The sequence below is a fragment of the Dermochelys coriacea genome, chromosome 22 (genome assembly GCF_009764565.3).
Source record: "Dermochelys coriacea isolate rDerCor1 chromosome 22, rDerCor1.pri.v4, whole genome shotgun sequence".
NCBI classification, from domain to species: Eukaryota; Metazoa; Chordata; order Testudines; family Dermochelyidae; genus Dermochelys; species Dermochelys coriacea.
Window position 1 is genome coordinate 11,223,978 of NC_050089.1, and position 18,836 is coordinate 11,242,813.

The following is an 18,836-nucleotide window of genomic DNA, read 5'->3' on the forward strand; positions in this document are numbered from 1 at the left end:
TAATTTTGCTGATGGTTAATGGTAGAAATGGGCCCAAACCCTGGATCTGGATCTAGTTTTTAGCTTTGTCTCTTGGAGACAGAACTATTTTTCTATGGTCTTTCCATACAGATTTAAAGGGGGGTTTGCAAAGAAGAATCCCTTTTCCCATCTGCGTCACGCTGCTCATCTGTTCCATCTACCCTGGCCCATTCCCAGCCTCCCTAAGGCAGATAGTCACCTCTGCAGCTCTTGCCATCTTCTTGCAATGTCCCAGTAACGCAGCTGCACAGGGGCCCGTCGACCCTGCTCGTGCAGATCTGCTCGCAACCTCCGTTATCCTCGCACCAGTCTAACCCTGGAACAGGAGAGATCGGGGGCTCAGGAGAGAGCAGCACGCAGTTGTACGGAAAAGGGCATTACAAAGCTTAAGAGCTAGAAATGATCCTGAAAGTATTTCCTTGATTAAAGCATTCCCCCGCTCCCACCCTCCGTTGCATTTACACCCAGCTCTAGGGTGCCATTCAACCTGCTGCTGAAGGGTAGGGAGGCTTTGATTCAGACCCACCCACATCAATTCTTTAGACAGCCCTGCACTTAGCTTAGGAACAGAGAGTCTGCTCCCACTTAAGTCAATGGCAAAATCACTGACCCCAAGTGCACTGATCAGTGCTCATCAGGCAGAGCCTGCAAAGCACAGACCAGTGCAATCTTGGTTGGCCATGGGCTGGGTGAAGACCCATCTATCCATTCTTCCTCTAGATCAGCACACGGGAGAGTGGGTTGGAGAGAAGGAGGAAAGATGAACCTTCCGCTGGTCAGGATGGTGGGGAAATGGAGAAGAGAAGCTGAGGAAGAGGAGCAGGAGGAGAAGGAAGGTGTGGCGGAGAGGGGAGTTAGGATGGAAAGGAAAACTGAGGAGGAAGCCATTTCCTAGAAGAGTGGTTCTCAACCTTTTCCCAGTTGCCAACCCCTAAACTATTTTGAATGGAGATGTGGACCCCTTTGGAAATCTTAGACATATTCTGCAGTCAGGGGGCTGTGGACCACACAGGGTAAGAACCACTGCCCTAGAAATCACCTCACTGGGGGCTGGCAGTGGGTGCTTAGCGTTTCTAATAATGAGACTCTCTCTCTAGTTCGGTACCCAAGGACTGAGATGCCTAGAGCTGGTGGATGCCTTTGAGAAGTTGGGTCCAGGGTAAGAGATGCCTTAGACATACCTCGACTAAAGAGATGGGGAAGGACGGATACATGTAGGGATGAATGGGCAGACATGTAGCTTGGGGTTTTGGGTGAGGAAGTGGCTCCACAAGGGACTCTCTCTCCCCTACAAAGCGATGCACAGAACTGAAAAGAGTTGCGAGCTCAGGAGAACCGGGAAGTGAAACTGACCATGCATCAAACGTGAAACTGGCTAGCTGAGTTTTAGTGCCCTGCTGCATAAAATGTACATGTGACAAATGTAAACACAAATGGTGAAACCTGGACGATTAAAATGGGATGCTTCCTACTGTAATACATTCAGATGGGGTAAAAGGACCCTGTTTCTCAATATATTTATTATTTATCTTGAGTTTGTCCATTTAATAAAATCAAAGGTTCAGAATAGTTTACACAGGAGGGAATATTTTCCTCCACATTCTTAGCTGTGCATACTTACGCTTTCTCCGGATGGGCCCTACAGAGATGATCTGCTCCTTGGGCTCTTTGGTATACTCAGTGGCCATCCTGGAATTCTGGGGGCAGTTCTGAACAAACAAGAACGCAAGGGGCGATTACTGCAAGGCTTTGTGATCACCGTGCGCTAGTCTCTGATCTCAAACCCTGGGTTTGGCCCTGCTCCCATTGAGAGCTGTTGCACAGCTCCCGTTGAGGCTGCAGTGGTGTTGGATTAGCATCATTAAAGGAAAATTCTGGCCCTTCTTCTCTGATACAATGGACCTGAACTTGTTCTGCTGGGTGGGATTCCATGTAGCCTAATTGCACAGGGGCAAACCATGTGCCAGGATCTGGGAGAATGGGGGAGTGAGGAAAGGAATGTTATGTCAATAAGGAAAAGTTATTTGTTTGTTCCCCTAATATAAGAACTAGGGGCCACCAAATGAAATTAATGGGCAGCAGGTTTAAAACAAATAAAAGGAAGTTCTTCTTCACTCAGCGCACAGTCAACCTGTGGAACTCCTTGCCTGAGGAGGTTCTGAAAGCTAGGACTATAACAGGGTTTAAAAGAGAACTGGATAAATTCGTGGAGGTTAAGTCCATTAATGACTATTAGCCAGGATGGGTAAGGAATGGTGTCCCTAGCCTCTGTTTATCAGAGGGTGGAGATGGATGGCAGGAGAGGGATCACAAGATCATTACCTGTTAGGTTCACTCCCTTTGGGGCACCTGGCATTGGCCACTGTCGGTAGACAGGATACTGGGCTGGATGGACCTTTGGTCTGACCTAGTATGGCCATTCTTATGTTAATCTATTGGGCATTGCTCCCTTTGGAGCAATGCCCGGGAGTAGCCCCCAGGAAACTGTTCTCCTGCCACAGAGTGGCCTTGGGGAAATGATTCCAGCATGGACCACCACCCAACCCACAGAACATGCTAAGGCTGCACGCACGTACTATTTTGCAGGAGTATTTTTCCGAGTCACAGAGGGAGACGGCGCAGTGGAGATGAACCTCATCGTAATCCCCGATGAACTTGAAGACGGTGACGTGGAAGCGACAGGTCAGGGATACCCCATTCTCCTCAATCCCAATGGTGTTATCCTTAATATTTTGGCAACTAGGAGGAAAATACAGAGTCTCAGCTGGGTCCAGGAACGGTTGCGAGCTTTTAAAAAATTCCACAGATCCCCAGTGCTTGTGGGTTATGTCTACAGGGAAACTAAATGATCCTTTTCTCTAGATGTTACTTGAACTTTGTGGGAGGGGAGCTTGAACTCCCCCTTATGAGCCCTCTCAACTCTGGACTGTTCAGAATCCAAGCCCCAGTTTGTCAGCTCGAGGCCATGCCTTATTAAAAAAAAATTTCCCCTTCACTGTTTGCTGCAGTGAGGTAAGTAAACTGAGGTAATGCCAAGCTATTCTGATGACTAATAAAACTTTGAATTTCTACAGCCCCTGCCATCCAAGGATCTCCGAGCCTTTACACCAGTAATTAATGATGCCTCGCGACATTCTAGAAGCACTGCGGGGTTACCTGACTTGCCCACGTCATGCAAGGATTCAGTGGTGGAAGCAGATGTACATATTCTGTTCCCAACCTTGCAGTACAGAAGGGTCCACTGGCTCTACATGCCCAAGCTGCAACACTTGGGGCTTGATTTTCAGAGGTGTAGAACTTACAGGCTCCTGTAAGTTCAATAGCAGCTGCATGAGCCCAAAACTATCTGAACATCAGTCCCTCCTGGATGTCTTGTGTTGAGCATCCAAATTAGTGGACACTCTTGAACATTTAAGCCCTTCTCTTTTGTGCATCAATTTCTACATCTGCCATATGAGGGTAATGGCACCTTGCAAAGCACCTAGTCACTCCTGGATGAAAAGATCTATGTAAGTGCAAAGCTTTATTGTTATTAACTCCAAATGCAGGTGGTAACATATTAAAACTGTTAGAATTTCTTCCAGAAATAATCCACAAATGGGCCAACATTTAACCAGGTCTACTGATATCTGCAAACATCTGCCTGTCTAGGGAATAGCATGGAGTCCAGGTTCTCCACCACCAGAGGCAATGCTAGATATCCAACTACAGCCTTCTTCTAGGTTCTTAAACTGTGCTCTTCAGCATGACACTTGAGCGCCTCTGGCCGTTCACTTAGGATGCTAGGAATAGCCACAGAGGTACAGATCAGTGGTCCTTCTATTTTGGTATTGGACAGCAGACCTTAGTGCATGCATTAGAGGAAGAAATAAGCCTCCTGTAATGTTCATAGGTTCAGATCATCTGGTGCTTTACACCAGACAATGGTTTTTAGATCCCCAAAGGAAAGCAAAACAGAGAAAAATCTTGCCAGATGTCACTGACCCTCCTTCGATGATGAAGTATCTGAGTTTGTCATTGCTGTCCCGAGAAGGGGTTGCATAACATTTGTTCAGCGTTAGAATTAGGTGTGTGGAATCTGCCCCGACAACGAAGACCCCGACATAAAGCACGTCCCGGGTGGTTAGAACCACTTCACCCTGTCGGTAGGGATGCTTATAGGATGAGTTTTTGTACAATGCCATCTTGGTTGTGAAACTGCCTTCTTGTGTTGGGACTGTCAGGTTAATCACACTAAAGGAGAGAAATAAAGCTCATGAGAAAGCAACAGAAAGATCGTCCTCTACAAAGGGGGAGGGTAATGGATAGGGTCTAAGGGACAGGGACCAGGAGATGGAGCTTTTCGTATCTAGGTTACTAGTTTGAATACTGCAAAACTGAAAATTGTTACCATCCAATGGACGTTTGGTGGCTGATGTGATCCCACTTTGATGTTCTCAATCCCACAACTGACACCATAATTATCATCGACTGGCAGCATATAACGGAGGCCAAAGGCTGAATGGGCCATGCAAATTCCCTAAAAGTGCCCTCTACAGATCAAGGTTTAGACAAATTGTTGGAGCAGCATGAGAGAAGCTAGCCCTCCATGGCCCACACTGTTCTTGTACTGTGGATTCATAATGTAAAGACCATTATGATAACTGAGGCAAAGCAATTTCACCCAGTAATTCCTGCATTATGCCCATATCTTATGGTTGAGCTAGAGCACATTTTTTACAAAAAAAAAAACAACCCTCCACCCCTTCCATTCTTGATTTAAAGATATTAAGTGATGTAGAATCCACCACGTCCCTTGTGGGGGTAGTTGTTGTAGTTAGTTACCCTCACTGTTAACATTTCTAGCCTGAATTAAGCTAGCTCCCTTTTCCAGATTAAATAGAGGAGACTTTAACCTCCAGGCTCTCAGACCAGCATTAAATTCACACACACAAACAAGAAAATCTAAAGCACACACAGGCCAGTCTTACCTAAGCATTGGCCTCACTACTGAATCCAGAGAAATTTTGATATCAAGCTCATAAGCGCACGAGAATTCCACATTGATGGTTCGGTCCCGGGTAATTATGTTTCCAGTGTTGTTTGCACTTTCAATCCACACAGTGTTTTTGTACACGATATGAGTGCCATTGGACTGTGTAAGAGAAAACAAAACAAATTTTATTCTTTTTAGGGATTAACACATCCATCACAATTCCAGTTCACAGCTCTGAAAGCAGCACATTAAAGTCACTACATAAAAAATAATTTGCAGACAGATTGTGAACTGTTTGGCGGTAAGGATGGCTTTTTGTTTTATATTTGTGCAGCTCCTGGTCCAATGGGGCTTTGATCCCTGACTGGAGCTTCTGGACATTGCAGTAATAGACTATAAATAATAATGATAATAATAATAAATCAGCTTGCATTTACTACTAGACTGAAAAAAAAGACTCTAAATGTGTACAGAAGTTATGTTAAATTTATAACAGCACCATTCATCATAAAAGATCACAATGCAACATATACACACTACACGCACCGCTGAAATGCAACCACCTCTGGGGAAGAACACCATCTGTTTAACAGTCCTCATGAATACCATGTTCCAGTGAAATATCAGGGGAAAGTTTAAGTAGGCAAAATTTAAGCACCCAGTCTGGAATTTGGACAGTACACAAGCGCTAACACCTTGTATCTTGTCATGCACACTAAAGTGTTTGGAGCTGACTATTAGAACACAAAGATAGAAAGAAAGAACGCACACTGTGAAGAGTGTGTATGTGATCATCCCCTAATGTAATTTAATGAAGCACTGAAGCATTATTCAGCCATCGTGACATTTGAGCTCAAATAATAAACCTGACTCTAAAATGAATGCGTGTTTCTCTCTCTCCTTTCTTTGCTGTTTGGTTCTGTTCCATGGCATGTGTTTCCACATATCACCCCAGCAGCATCTACTTTGTAACCATGCGCCATTAAATATAAGCTGCCTCCTCCACTCCTCTCTCACCTGCACAATGTTTCCGCAGTTCCCCTTGGTGTTGTTGATCTGGAAGGAGATGAAGTCTTCTCCTTCGATGCCGGGGCAGTGGCGGTCATTCACGCGCACGCCTTCTCTCTCAAAGCCCAGCTGGAAGAGCTTGCACTTGGAGATGGACACTTCCATCTGTGCCGCTTTGCAGATCACCTCTGCGTCGATGATGTCATGCGTGTCTAGGAGCAACACGGGCGGTTTTAAAGGATGATAACAATTGAGAGTCGGCACTGAGCTGGCCAATCAGGACGGGATGTTCTGGGCACATCAGCGTTAGAGATTATAGAACTACCAGTTATTGTACCATCAGTAAAGTTTGGACCAGCGAAGGATGTATAGAATAGGGATGGATCTGATCCAGAATCCAGATGGATCTAGGTCCGACAGTCCCACCTATCCCCCTGACTTTGGGAAATTCAGATCCCGATCTGAATCTGAACTCATGACTCTGGCCCCTCACTACAGAAAGGATTTCGAAAAAATTGCAGCAAGTTCAGCAAAGGGCAACGGAAATGATTAGGGGGCGGGGGCACATGACTCATGAGGAGGGGCTGAGGGAACTGGGCTTATTTAGTCTGCAGAAGAGAAGAGTGAGGGGGGATTTGATAGCGGCCTTCAACTACCTGAAATGGGGTTCCAAAGAGGATGGAGCTAGGCTGTTCTCAGTGGTGGCAGATGACAGAACAAGAAGCAATGGTCTCAAGTTGCAGTGCGGGAGGTCTAGGTAGGATATTAGGAAAAACTATTGCACTAGGAGGGTGGTGAAGCACTGGAATGGGTTACCTAGGGAGGTGGTGGAATCTCCATCCTTAGAGGCTTTTAAGGCCTAGGATGATTTAGTTGGGGTTGGACAAGGTGACCTCCTGAGGTCTCTTCCAACCCTAATCTTCTATGATTTTACAATGTACTAAAACGGCCCCTACAATTCAGGCCCATCCCTAGCATAAACTGAACAATGAAATGACCCACAGTACCCACAGCTGTTAGATGAGATGAGGATAGAAGAGGTTAATTGTTCAGAAGGGTGAACTCCCTTTTGTAGGCTCAGTTTGCAGCCACGGTTCAGTTGAAGGTGCAAGGTAGATTAGCCAGAAATGCAAGTGCTCAGATTTGCACAGGCAGTTCATTTTGTGGATGCAGATTGCACCCACCGACAGGGAAGCTGGCACTAAGTCCTGGCCTGAAGCACTTGCAGCGGATGTGTGAGCTGCTGTCTTGAAAGTGACCAGCCAGGATTAGGCAGTGGGCTCTCCCATCCATACAGCATCAATGAATCACTCCAAAGACAAGCCTCGGAATTCAGAGGTAGATAGTATCTCACTTACACATAGTAGGCTGGGAGTTTGGCGACTAGATAGCAAGTGTGAAAAATCAGGACGCGGTGTGTGTGAGAGAGAGAGAGAGAGAGAGTGTGTGTGTGAGAGTGTGTGTGTGTGAGTGTTAAGTGCCCATACCCCCTAGAGTATGGCTATAACAGCTCATGTCCTCTATAGATGGGTATATGCCCAGTGGGTTATATGGGTAGCCCTTTGGGATGAAAGCTGGTACATAAATGTCAGTTATTATTATTATTTGTATTGGGATAGCTCCTAGGAGCCTACTCATGGACTGTGCTTGTCGTCACTGGACAGACATAACAAAACAGCGATCCCAAAGAGTTCACTATCTAAGTATCCTTACCCTTGCTATACAAATGAGGCAACTTAGGCACAGAGCAGGAAAAGGACTTGCCCAAAGTCACACGATGAGTCTGAAGACTAGAACCCTGGAGTCCTGACTCCTTGGGCACCAGCTGTAACCACCAGACCATACTCTCTTAATCTCCAGGTCTTTTCTGGAGTCTTATTTATTTTGTTAACTGAATGTTATTTGTGCTGCCTTCATAGTTCCATTATCTGTGCAAAATAAAACAAGGCAGATTAACTGTAACTTCATTAAGATGGTTATGCTTGGTGCTTAGGAGTGTGCGTTTGCATATATTACTTGTTCTGGTGGTGTGAAGCTGCTGTGATTGTACCCTGTATGCCGCCTCTTATGCATGCTACGTGGATCTGAGTCCCTGCCAACATGCCTGTGAGCTGGCTACTCTTCTGCATCGTCACGCTAGTTGGTCTGATGATGACACTGTGAGAAAAGTTGCTAAATTTCCTAAAAGTTCTTGGCATCTCAATCTTGTCCTGCAGCTTAAGCTGTCTTGATTCTTCTTTGCTCTTGGAGTTGTGACAACAGAACGAGTCTGAAACTTCAGGACATCTGGGTTCTTTTCTCAGCTCTGCCAAAGATTTACTGGGTGACCGTGAAAATGTCACTTAACTGCTCTGTGCCTCAGTTTCCCCCATCTCTAAAATGGGGGTAGCATTTCCCTACCTCCCAGGGTGGGGAATTAATTCAATGTCTGGAGAGTGCTTTGAGATCCTCAAATGGAAAGACTATGGGATGGGCAAAGTGACTTCCTTTGGAAGAGCTTTGGACAATGCTTTCGTAAAGGTTATTTGTATGGGGGATTGATAGGACATGGCTCAGGCCCTCTGTGCTGGCCCAGGCGGTTTTTGGGGAGTGGTGATTTTCTCTAGGGATTGTATCTATGAGCAGATCCAGGGGGACATTAGCCACCGCTTACCACATCTGTTTCCGTGCCCCTCCCCTCAGGGGAGGCTGGTTTGTACTGAAGGCTGAGGTTCTTTTCTCACCAAATCCTTTTCCTATATTAGCCAGTTTTAAGTTGGCATTTGTCGTGTTCTCACCTACCTTAGACTGAGCTTGTTTTGCACGGTCTGTGCCATTATGTCACTCGAGCTGGGGAGGGGAATGCATGCACAGTACAGAAGAAGGGTCAAAAATAGCTTGTAAAATCCAATGCCTCTGAACCCTGTTAATGGGACGGCTGCTCCCTATTCCCCATAACTGCAAGATGAAGAACAAAGCTGAGCAGGTTTTCATTGCCACTGAACTTAGATGACAAGCAATTTATATCCATTGATTGAGGAGAAGAGGACTGGGCAAACTGATTTTTGATTTTTAAAAATGTATGTAGGTTTGTATGGAAATTAGGTGAGGCTCTGGGGCTCCCAGCAAGTTGAAAACAAGGCTGACTAAAATAGCAGAAAATATACCATTGGAAACGCTTCTTCATTGGCCCTTGATGGAAACACTAGCTGAAATAATAGGAGTTTTCAATATCTAGGACTGAATCCTCATGTCATATAGATCTGCATAGCATCACCAAAATCAGAAGAATTATGCCAGTTTACATCTGCTGAGTATTTGCCCCCATATTTCCTTGATTGTATGAAAGTCTGCTTCAGGCAGGAGTCATCTTTCAGCATGGACAGGCTGTGTGATGTGTCTGTGGCTACTTGTGAATTTCTGGTTTTGGTTCATGGTATGTTATCCCACACACTAACATGTTGTGTGTCTGTAGTATTGTCTGGTTTTGTATTGTCCGGTCTTGCAACTTTGACAAGTTGTAAAATTGCATCATTCCATAATTTGATTGGAAATCGCATGATGCATGCAATATTTGGAAACATATATGAGCTGTAAAGTCATTTACCTTTTTGTACTTTTCATTGTCCGTTTCTTTATGAAAATCAATAAAAATCACAAAAAAATCTCCATTTTTACCGGTGGGACCAGATTTTGGATGCGATCTGACATGTTGGGAGTTACAAATCAACCCAACAGCACTTTGGGTTCTACAGCACATTCCATTTGAAGATCTCATAATGCTTGCCGAACATTAGTGACTTTAGGCTCACAACACCCATGTGAAGCAGTTATCATTAGCCCTATTTTACAGATTGGGAAACTGAAGCATGGGGAAGTGACTTGCCCAGGGTCACAATGCAAGTCAGTGGCAGGGACATGAGTAGAACCAAGGAGCCTCGACAACCAAGTCTTGGTGCTTTAATCACATAAACACCTTTCCTCCCTAGTGTATTGTAGCTCCACTGGATTTGAGGTTGGAACTTTTTGTGGGTCTGAGTGGGAAGTGGTTGCTGAAGGAGTTGGCTTATCTGTGTTCCATATAAATATGTAAGGCCCATTTTTAACTTAGTTAAAAACACGAGAGCCAATGTTGCAATTAGCTTCCTGAGACGCCAAGTGGATGCATGTGGGGTCACTCACTGTTTCCATAGGGTGGAGGTTCGATACAACCACACAACTCCCCTCCGTTGTCAAGCTCACAGCTTCTGTTGGGACAGTCGGCCCCCACACAGGGATCTTCAACCACTCCTGCTAAAAAGGAAAAGACAGACAAAGACAACAACTTTATTTTCAGACCAGTACCCAGACAATTCTTTATTACCCCACTAAACCCCTGCAGTGTAGCTAACTCCAGCAATTTTATCTCATGCTATTTGATGTGTTTTTAAAGCCCCAGCTCCTGGAGCCATGTGAATACATGAGAATATCAGCTTTCCATTTTAAAAAAAAGTGAGTTTCTAGCCCTCCTGGTTGCAGAGAAAAGCTTGAAAGCATAAAATGAGTCTGACCTAAAGGCTCAGGAACTAGAAGGCTAAGGTACCCACCAAATTATTTTTAAATGAATATATTTTTTTTAAAAAAATCTCATGATTATTAAGCCAATCTCATGATTTCTTGGGGCTGGAATTGTGATTTTATGAGTACTTGAGGTTAACAATGCTGCCCTCAAAGTCCTTACTCAGGCGAGGACTGGACTGGCATCAGACTCCCACTGAGTCTGGAGAAAGTGAAGTTCCCACAGCATGGACCGATATTAATAAACAATTTATTCAGCCTGGGCTTCTGGGTACTTTACCAACAAAGCATCAACTCAAACTATTTGGATCATTTACCACCTACCCCTAAAACAGCAGCAGGAGAACATCTCCAATGTCCTTAGCCCTAGTTCAGGCAAAAGCTTGCCACAGCCAGTATACTTTGGAGGTGAGCATGATCCAGTTGGGGTGGACTACTAGGGGGAACATGCTGCTTAGTTGAGGAGCCTCCAGAGACAGTGTCTTGTCTTTAGAACTGGTTGGAGAATGAAATCTGCCCTGCCCCTGCACCCCATGAAAATTTCCACTTTTCAGCAAAAACTTGAAAATCAAAATATTTGTATTCCAAAACGTTATCTATGTGCCTCATGGGAGTTGTAGTTCAGGGACCTCATGCTCCCTTTCTCCTCTATAGGCCAGGCTCCCTGGTCAGACTACATCTCCCATGATGCACCATGGTCTCCTCCTCATGTTGGTGAGAGGTTGCATCACAGGAGTCCTGGTCATGGTGCATCATGGGAAATGTAGTCTAGCTGGGGAGACCACAGAGGAGAAAGAGGACATGAAGAAACCAACCTACTGCTCCCATGAGGTACTGCAGCAGAATATCTGAATAAAAAGATTTTGGTTTTCAGGCGTTCAGTTTTTCAATGACACATCGAAATTCTCCACAGAAAGCATGCTCGCTTTGTGAAAAATATCAAGTTTATCCAAAACTCAGTTTTCTGTTGAAAAAACAAAAACAGTTTAGATGAAAAATTTTTGACCAACAATACTCGTCTCCACTCCTCAATCGAGGGCGAGCTACCACAGAAGTCCCTCTGTTGACTCAGCAGCCACAGTAGCACAACGGGATGGAGGTCGCCTCTAAGGTAGCCAGGTTCTAAACGATTTAGGGGATCTATCGCTAATTGCTCTGGCTCCTATCTCTCTGCATTAGCCTCATGCTGATTGAACCTGCAGTCTGGCTGGATACAGAGGATGGTGCTCCTAAGCGATAGGCACTACGGGCCAGGGAACGGAACAGGGTTAGAATAGCGCTCTTACAGCAATTCTCCTTCTCTATCCACTCGGTGCTGAGGATCCCAAAGGAGCGGCAGGCCTCCCCATAGGCGGCGAGAGAGCCGCAGAGCTGGAACTTCTTGTGATTGTAGCAGCCGTCGAGGAAGCAGGACTCGTAGAAGGGCAGGGGATCCAGCAGCCCGTAGCAGGGCTGGAAGAAACCTTTCATGTCCGTCAGCTTGAGGCAGTAGCCATCGCTCTGTAGCTTCTGGATCTGCACGTTGTCGCAGGCGGCAGCGTACTGGGAGTACTGGAGCTCGTTACAGCTGGGAGCGAGAGATTAAATGAAGGACATGAGCCTGGAATCGTGTGAAACAACCAGTCCCTAAATCCTCCCCTGAGGCGAGGCCACAGACAAATAGACCGCTCAGGTCAACTTGTTCTTTCCTCACTATTACCCCACGGTCCCCTCCCATGTATTTCCTAGTTCTTTTCACCTCTCATTACGAGACCCTCATGAATCCAGGGTGAAATTCACCCCTGTGCAGAAGGCCTGTACAAGACTATGGGCCACTTAAATCCCATGCCAGCCAGAGATCCAAGTGGGCCGTAGTCCTTGGGCTGGCCCCTCTGATGATTAGATTCCTCCCTAATCTTTAGTAAGCATCTCTTCACATCCAAGGCCAGGTTTTTACAGGGCTGGCCTCTCTTTCCATGTACAAGATTTGCATCTTCATTGCTTGCATCCATAATTCCTGGTGGGTGGGATTTGCAAATGTGATTAAGCGATCTATGAACCCAAGCATCACTGACTGATTTAGGTACTTTTCCCATCTTGCCCTCTTTGGCTAGAAGTTTCAAAGGAATCTAAGGGTACCCAAATCCTATTGAACTTTAGCAGCAGTTGAGTGCCTAACTCCCTTAGGCTATTTAGAAAATCCCAGCCTTAATTCCTCCTGCTTTCACAGCTAACTCTCTGACTTGCACCTCCAATCAGGTACGTAGCTATCATCACCTAAATGGTAGACTCTGTGTTTGCCATTAGCCATATGTGCAAGTACCATGGGCAGAACTTTGGCAGGTGCAGATTACTTGGGCAGAGGGAGCCATTGAAAACCTGGCCTGTTCCTGGCACACCTAAAACTCCCTCTAACTTCTGTAGAAGTTTTGAGTGTGTAGCCCATGCCCTCTGTCCCCCTCTAACGTCATCAGGGACTCCGAGAGGTCAATGAGCCTGTTCAGCTGTGGCTAACAGAGCCGGGTCTTTTGGTTCAGGCAGTTGCAGCACATGCTCTAAGATGCGGAGATCTCAGGTTCAATCCCGTACGCCAATGACCCACTCCAAGGGGGCAGCAAAGTAAATGGTGGCCCGTACAGGGATTTGAGCTGGGAAGATCTCTGCAGTTTAGGACAAGCCATGTATAGAGGCTGACGTGCCGACTGCAGTGCACCACTAGGAGTGCAGGTTAGGGCCCAGGACATATGTTTAAAGCTGACTTCCAAGTAGGTAAGGCCAATAAGCCTTATCTCTATTTACACAAAGGCTCCTTTACCCCATTTTGGCAGCGTAAAGGAGCCCTAAAGTGGGAGTATATGTAATTTACCCGTACGTTAAGGTCCCTTTGCATAACCAGAGTGGAGTGATATGGCCTTAGTGTAAATGATCTTATAGGGTTTAGGAATTGTCTTTTTGTCATATGTTTGTACAGCACCTAGCACAATGGGCTCTGGCTCCTAGGTGCTATGGCAAGGCAAATGAACAACACTAATGAGGGTAGGGTGACCGAACAGCAAGTGTGAAAAATCAGGACAGTGGTGGGGGGTAATAGGTACCTACATAAGACAAAGCCCTGAATATCGGGACTGTCCCTATAAAATCGGGATGTCTGGTCACCCTAAATGAGGGTGAAACCAACAGGGTTCTATCGAAATTACTCTACAAACCAAGAGAAATGAAGAGCAATGATCTTATTTCTATAGGTTTGATTTGAGCCTTCCTATGGGATTCTACAGGGGGATAGAATTCGCTATTAAATTCCATGGCAAGGTTCACACTGCTCCAGATTATTGTTCCCTATTAAATACTACAGGACTTTTCCTCCAGGGCTTGTTCCCCTGCACCCAGCTGTGGATGGGTTCCTGATACACAACGTGGGCGCCCACTGGCGTCAATGGTCAAACACTCACTGACTCCAAGAGGAGCCTCGGGCACATCTACACACGAGGCCCCAGGCTCACCTCTTCTGCATGCCATTGGTTTTCCAGCTCTGGGCCAGAACCACGCTGCTGATGACCGGCTTCCCCCTCAGGGTGACGTAATCGTCGGTCCGGTCCCCGTTGAAGTTGCCACATAGGCCACACACTTTGTTCTGCAGCCGCTCGCTGATGCTTATTTTGATGACATTGAAGCCATTGTAGAGGATCTGGATATCCGGGCTGGTGTCGATCACCAAGAAGCCCTCCATGCTGTAGATTTTGGTCGAGAGCCCGGTGACGAAGGGGATGGTCACCTGGGTGCCATTCACCTACTCAAGGGGAGGAGATAATGCTGAAGCCACTCACCTCTCAACACTCCAAGGGACAGAGTGAACCTGATAGGCACAGGTCCCCACAGCGGACAGCATGGGGAACATCCCTTCATGCTGCCCCTCCCTGCCACCAGCCAGCTCCGTAATGGAGGCAGGGCAAGGCCAGGATCCATCCTACTTCCTGTCCCTTTTGGAGTCATCTTAGCATTCTAGGAAGGAGAAGTGCCTGGGATGTGCATTAGATTGTACCAACCCTTCGCACGGGGTAAGCTCAGCTTGACGGAAATCGGGAGCTCTTTGAGACAGGGACCATCTGTTGGGTCAGCACCTAGCCCACAACGGGGTCCTGGGCCCACGGGGCTCACGCAGTACAAATAATCAGTAACCATAGGCAAACCGTGCTCAAACCCATCACTCACGACAGCTTCCAGGGAGGCAGATCCAGCGAGGAAGCACTGCAAAAACCTTCCCCTTTGATTTACCTCCCTTCTGCCCTAAGGAGAACAACATTCCCAGCCGCCGCCTTCCCCTCCCACAAGCAAAGCTTCCTAGAACCTAAAAAGGGAGATGAGCCAGAGGCTGCATGAACTTCCCTAGAGCCTTTGCTACTGCCAGCTGGTTACCCGGTGTGGAAGATGCTCAGATATTACGGTGATGGGCTGAGTACAACACCCTAACAGACAGTGAAGTCAGGGGTGACGGGGATGTTCCTAATGTGGGGAAGGGATGGCAATTGGCTTTTCCACTTTGGGGAATCCCAACCCAGCTCTGCTTCTGGGTGGCCAGATACTTTCCCTCCTCTCTGTCCCAGTGAGCTCGAGCTCAGCCTCGGGGAGTGGCTAATCCCCTAAGAGTTTCAGGGAGGAGCAGAGGAAACCCACGACCGGCACTTTACCTTGATGGTGTTCCGGTCACTGATGAGAATCTGCTCCTCATTGATGTAGAAATATACTGGAGAGATGATGGTGAGGTTGGGCGATGACCACTTGTCGAAGTTGATGATCAGCTGGAAGGAGAAGTCGGGGAGCTTCTGGCAGATGGTGGAGAGGACGAAGGCGCAGTTGGCCGGGAAGTGGAGGAAGGCGCCGTCGAAGGTGCGGAAGACCCCGCCGCCCGCTGCCAGGCAGTAGGAGCTCTTGGTGCTGAAGCAGCCACGGACGCCGTTGTGGAGGGCGCACTCCTCGTCTGACTTGCACTGCCGCGGGTCGCACTGGATGAGGTTGCGGCGGAAGCAACGGCAGCGCCGGGTGCAGTCGCTGCTCCAGAACAGCTGCTTGGGCTGAAGAAGGAAGCGAGAGGAAAAGCCATTTTACTGGGAATAACCTACTGTGCTCAACCATACGGCGCATCACCAGAGCCTCTGGGCTCATGTCAAATTGTGGAGTGATCTAAACTCTCTCAGCGCAGTTGCCCACCCACTGTCCTGGCCAAATCTTATGGAAGGAGATGGGCCTTATTTGCAGTAGTATTATCGTAATGCCAAGAGGTTCCAGCTGCGATCAGGGGCCCGTTATAGAATCATAGGCCCATAGGGTTAGACGGGACCGCCAAGGTCATCTAGTCTAACTCCCTGCCAAGATGCAAGACTGTGCTAGGCGCTGTACATACACACAGTAAGAGACAACACCCTGAAGAGCTGGCAATCTAAACAGGTAGGAGAGACATAGGGTGGGAAGAAGAAAGGATTATTATCCCCATGTTGTACCTGAGGAGCTGAGGCCCGGAGAGATAAGTGACTTGCCCATGGTCACCCGGGGAGTCTGTGGCAGAGCTGAGATGGGACACGGATTGCGCTGTAGGTCAACAGGCCTGGGCTCTGTCAGACCCAGAGAGGTTGAATTCTGGTTGGAGGAGCTTTCTGTTGCCATCTCCTCTGGAGATTTAAATGGCAGCAAATCAATTTGGACAGCTCAGGCTCAGCTAATCTGAACTGTGGGACAGAATTGACAACACTTCAGCCAGTAGCAGGCAGTGGTAGCACATACATGCTAGCAGTAATGTGGCAATCTCAGATCAGATCATTGATCTAGCCAGTCCAATATCCCACCTCGAGAAATGGCCAATACCTGATCCTTCAGAGCAAGGTGGAAAAAACAACAACCCTATAATGCCAATAGCACAGTATTGTACACAGGGCAAAGAGTCTTTGCAGAGCCCTGGAGAGGTTCAGCTTATGCCCTAAAGCCTGAAATTTAATTAGCCTTTTGCAGAAGCACAAAACAGTGATTAATCATCATAAAATCAGCCAGCCCTTTGAAAAAGCCCAGCTGCGGGATTGGACTGTACGCAGTGACATTCAATAGACAAAAGGGTGACCAATAGATAAAAAAAAATCCAACTGCACTGAAACCTTTGGAAGCTGCAGAATTGAGGAAATTTGAAGTTGCCGTTTCCACAGCAACCTTCCCCTCTTTCACTCAAGCTCACAGTGCTAAAAATATCCTATTGACCAACTTTTTGTACTGTTCCAGCAGAACACAAATTGACTTCAGCCCCTGTATCAGATTCATAGAACAATTGGACGTACGGGCTGGCTTTGCTTCTGATAAGAATGTAGGCACCACGGTTTTTGAAGGAGAAAAACAGCCCCCCCACGCAGGAGTATGGATGAAGACAACTAGTAAACAAGCCAGTCTTTTCAAGAAGCATCCTGCATTTGGGTTGATTTTTTTTGCTTTAACGAGAGACGTGTTAAATCTTCTCTAGAGACAGATTTTCAAAGGGTGGAATCCTCTCATGAGCCCACAACTTTCACCCACACCCACATACTTTTGGGCACGATCATCTTTGTATGTGGACTGTTGTCTTGGGCTAAATTCCATCACCCTTGCATGCAAAGAATGGAATCTATCACCCTGGCGTGCAGATAAGCTTGCAAAAAGCGCATGCAAAATTGGGTGATGGTAAGCATTTAGAAAGGTAAGAACTGAGACAGAATTGTGACACTTCTGAAAAGCCAGGACTGAAGAGTCCAGTTTTCAAATGTGGGCTCTGTAACTACACTCTAGTCTACAGAAAATAATGTCGACTGGTACAGTTATAGTGTGAATCCCCCTAGTGGAGGTAGCGGAGTTTCTGCAGGCACCAATATGCTTTACCAGTTTAACTGTGTCTAAACTGGGGCCTTTGCTGGTATAAAAGTTTCAGGGGGCAGGGGGAATCATCCCCCTAACCAACACTACTATGCTGTCAGAGGTTTCTAGACCTGGCCTCGAACAGTTGAGTACGCCCCAGCTCTAGACACGCAGATCTGCATATACATGCTCATCTGACACCCCTGTGTCAGTCAACCCCTGACCATGAAATTCAGTAAGTTAGTGGCAGTGAGGAATAGAACTCAGGAGTCCTGACTCCTGGTCCCCCTTCCCTCAGCTCATTGAACATTTCTTCCCTATACTGCTAAATAATAACATAGGGACTAGGTGGGTGAGGTAATATCTGTTATTGGACCATCTTCTGTTGGTGAGAGAGAGACAAGCTTTCAAGCTTACACAGAGCTCATCTCTGTCACCAACAGAAGTTGGTCCAATAAAAGATATTAACTCACCCATCTTGTCTCTCTGATATCCTGGGACTGTCATGGCTACAACAACACTGCATGCAAATAACATACATATATAGCTTCACTGATCTGACATTTTCAATGGGGAAAAAAATTACTCTGGGACTAATGTCCACCCATCCAATTGTCCCTCATTTTAGTCCCAAAGTTATGCATGTTCCACATAAATGGGGTGCCCTCACACTCTTACTGTTGAAAATTATTTCCATCAGAAATGCTGGATCGTGAAAATGCGGTGATAGACAGAGTTACTGACATTAATGGAAGGAATCCCACAACATTTTGGCTCTCCTCCAGCTACTGTGTACCCCTCATCTGAGGGCTTTCTGTGCTCAGCATTTGGGTCCGAGCATTTTGAGAGATGCTAACCAATTTTGGTGCCCAATTTATGCCTAAAATAATAAACAAGAACAACAACAGAATCGAGTTATAAGTTACTGAAAAACAGTGCGATTTAGTAGCAGGACAGCAGCTGAACCCTACCTATGACACAATGGTTCTGCTAGGCATGGCAGCATTAACTTCCAAGAGCACTAATGCCGCCACTTTATTATTGTTATTTGTATTACTGTAGTGCCTAGGAGCCACAGTCAAGAATCACGACCCCTTTGTGCTAGGCGCTGCACAAACACACAACAAATAAAAACATTTTTTGCATCTACAATAAGAAACCAAAGGTTTTTGGTCAATGAACTGTTTCATCCTGCAACCTAACGACATCAAAGCCTTGACTATTGGCACGAGATCCTTCTCTGCCGTTCCAGCAACCTAGACCAGCCTTCTCCTATCTCTCCACTTCATCCTTCTCATTCCATCTCTCTTCTTCCTCTTGATTCTTCTCTTTCCTCTGCTGTTTATTGTTTTAACCCTGTAAAATCCATTATGAGATTTGGGGAGCCTGATTCCCTCCTCTCACTTACATCAGTGTAAATTAAGAGTAAATCCACTAAAGTCAGTAGTGTTGA

The 18,836-nt window shown here is 46.5% G+C and overlaps 1 protein-coding gene across 6 annotated transcripts in view; it reads right to left on the minus strand.

The window, feature by feature from the left end:
* LOC119846594 (tubulin-specific chaperone cofactor E-like protein) overlaps window positions 1–18,836 on the minus strand; it is a 98,087-nt gene that overhangs the window by 2,421 nt on the left and 76,830 nt on the right. For 5 of the 6 annotated variants that reach the window (XM_038380425.2, XM_043501055.1, XM_043501054.1 and 2 more), the window contains 10 exons: window positions 15,205–15,588; window positions 14,020–14,306; window positions 11,827–12,107; window positions 10,166–10,276; window positions 6,014–6,216; window positions 4,992–5,155; window positions 4,006–4,254; window positions 2,598–2,760; window positions 1,643–1,730; window positions 221–337 (listed from right to left, as the gene is read on the minus strand). In XM_038380425.2, coding sequence (XP_038236353.1) covers window positions 221–337; window positions 1,643–1,730; window positions 2,598–2,760; window positions 4,006–4,254; window positions 4,992–5,155; window positions 6,014–6,216; window positions 10,166–10,276; window positions 11,827–12,107; window positions 14,020–14,306; window positions 15,205–15,588 — 2,047 coding nt within the window. The remainder of the gene's footprint in view (window positions 1–220; window positions 338–1,642; window positions 1,731–2,597; window positions 2,761–4,005; window positions 4,255–4,991; window positions 5,156–6,013; window positions 6,217–10,165; window positions 10,277–11,826; window positions 12,108–14,019; window positions 14,307–15,204; window positions 15,589–18,836) is intronic. The other variant, XR_006276690.1, reaches the window with a different exon arrangement.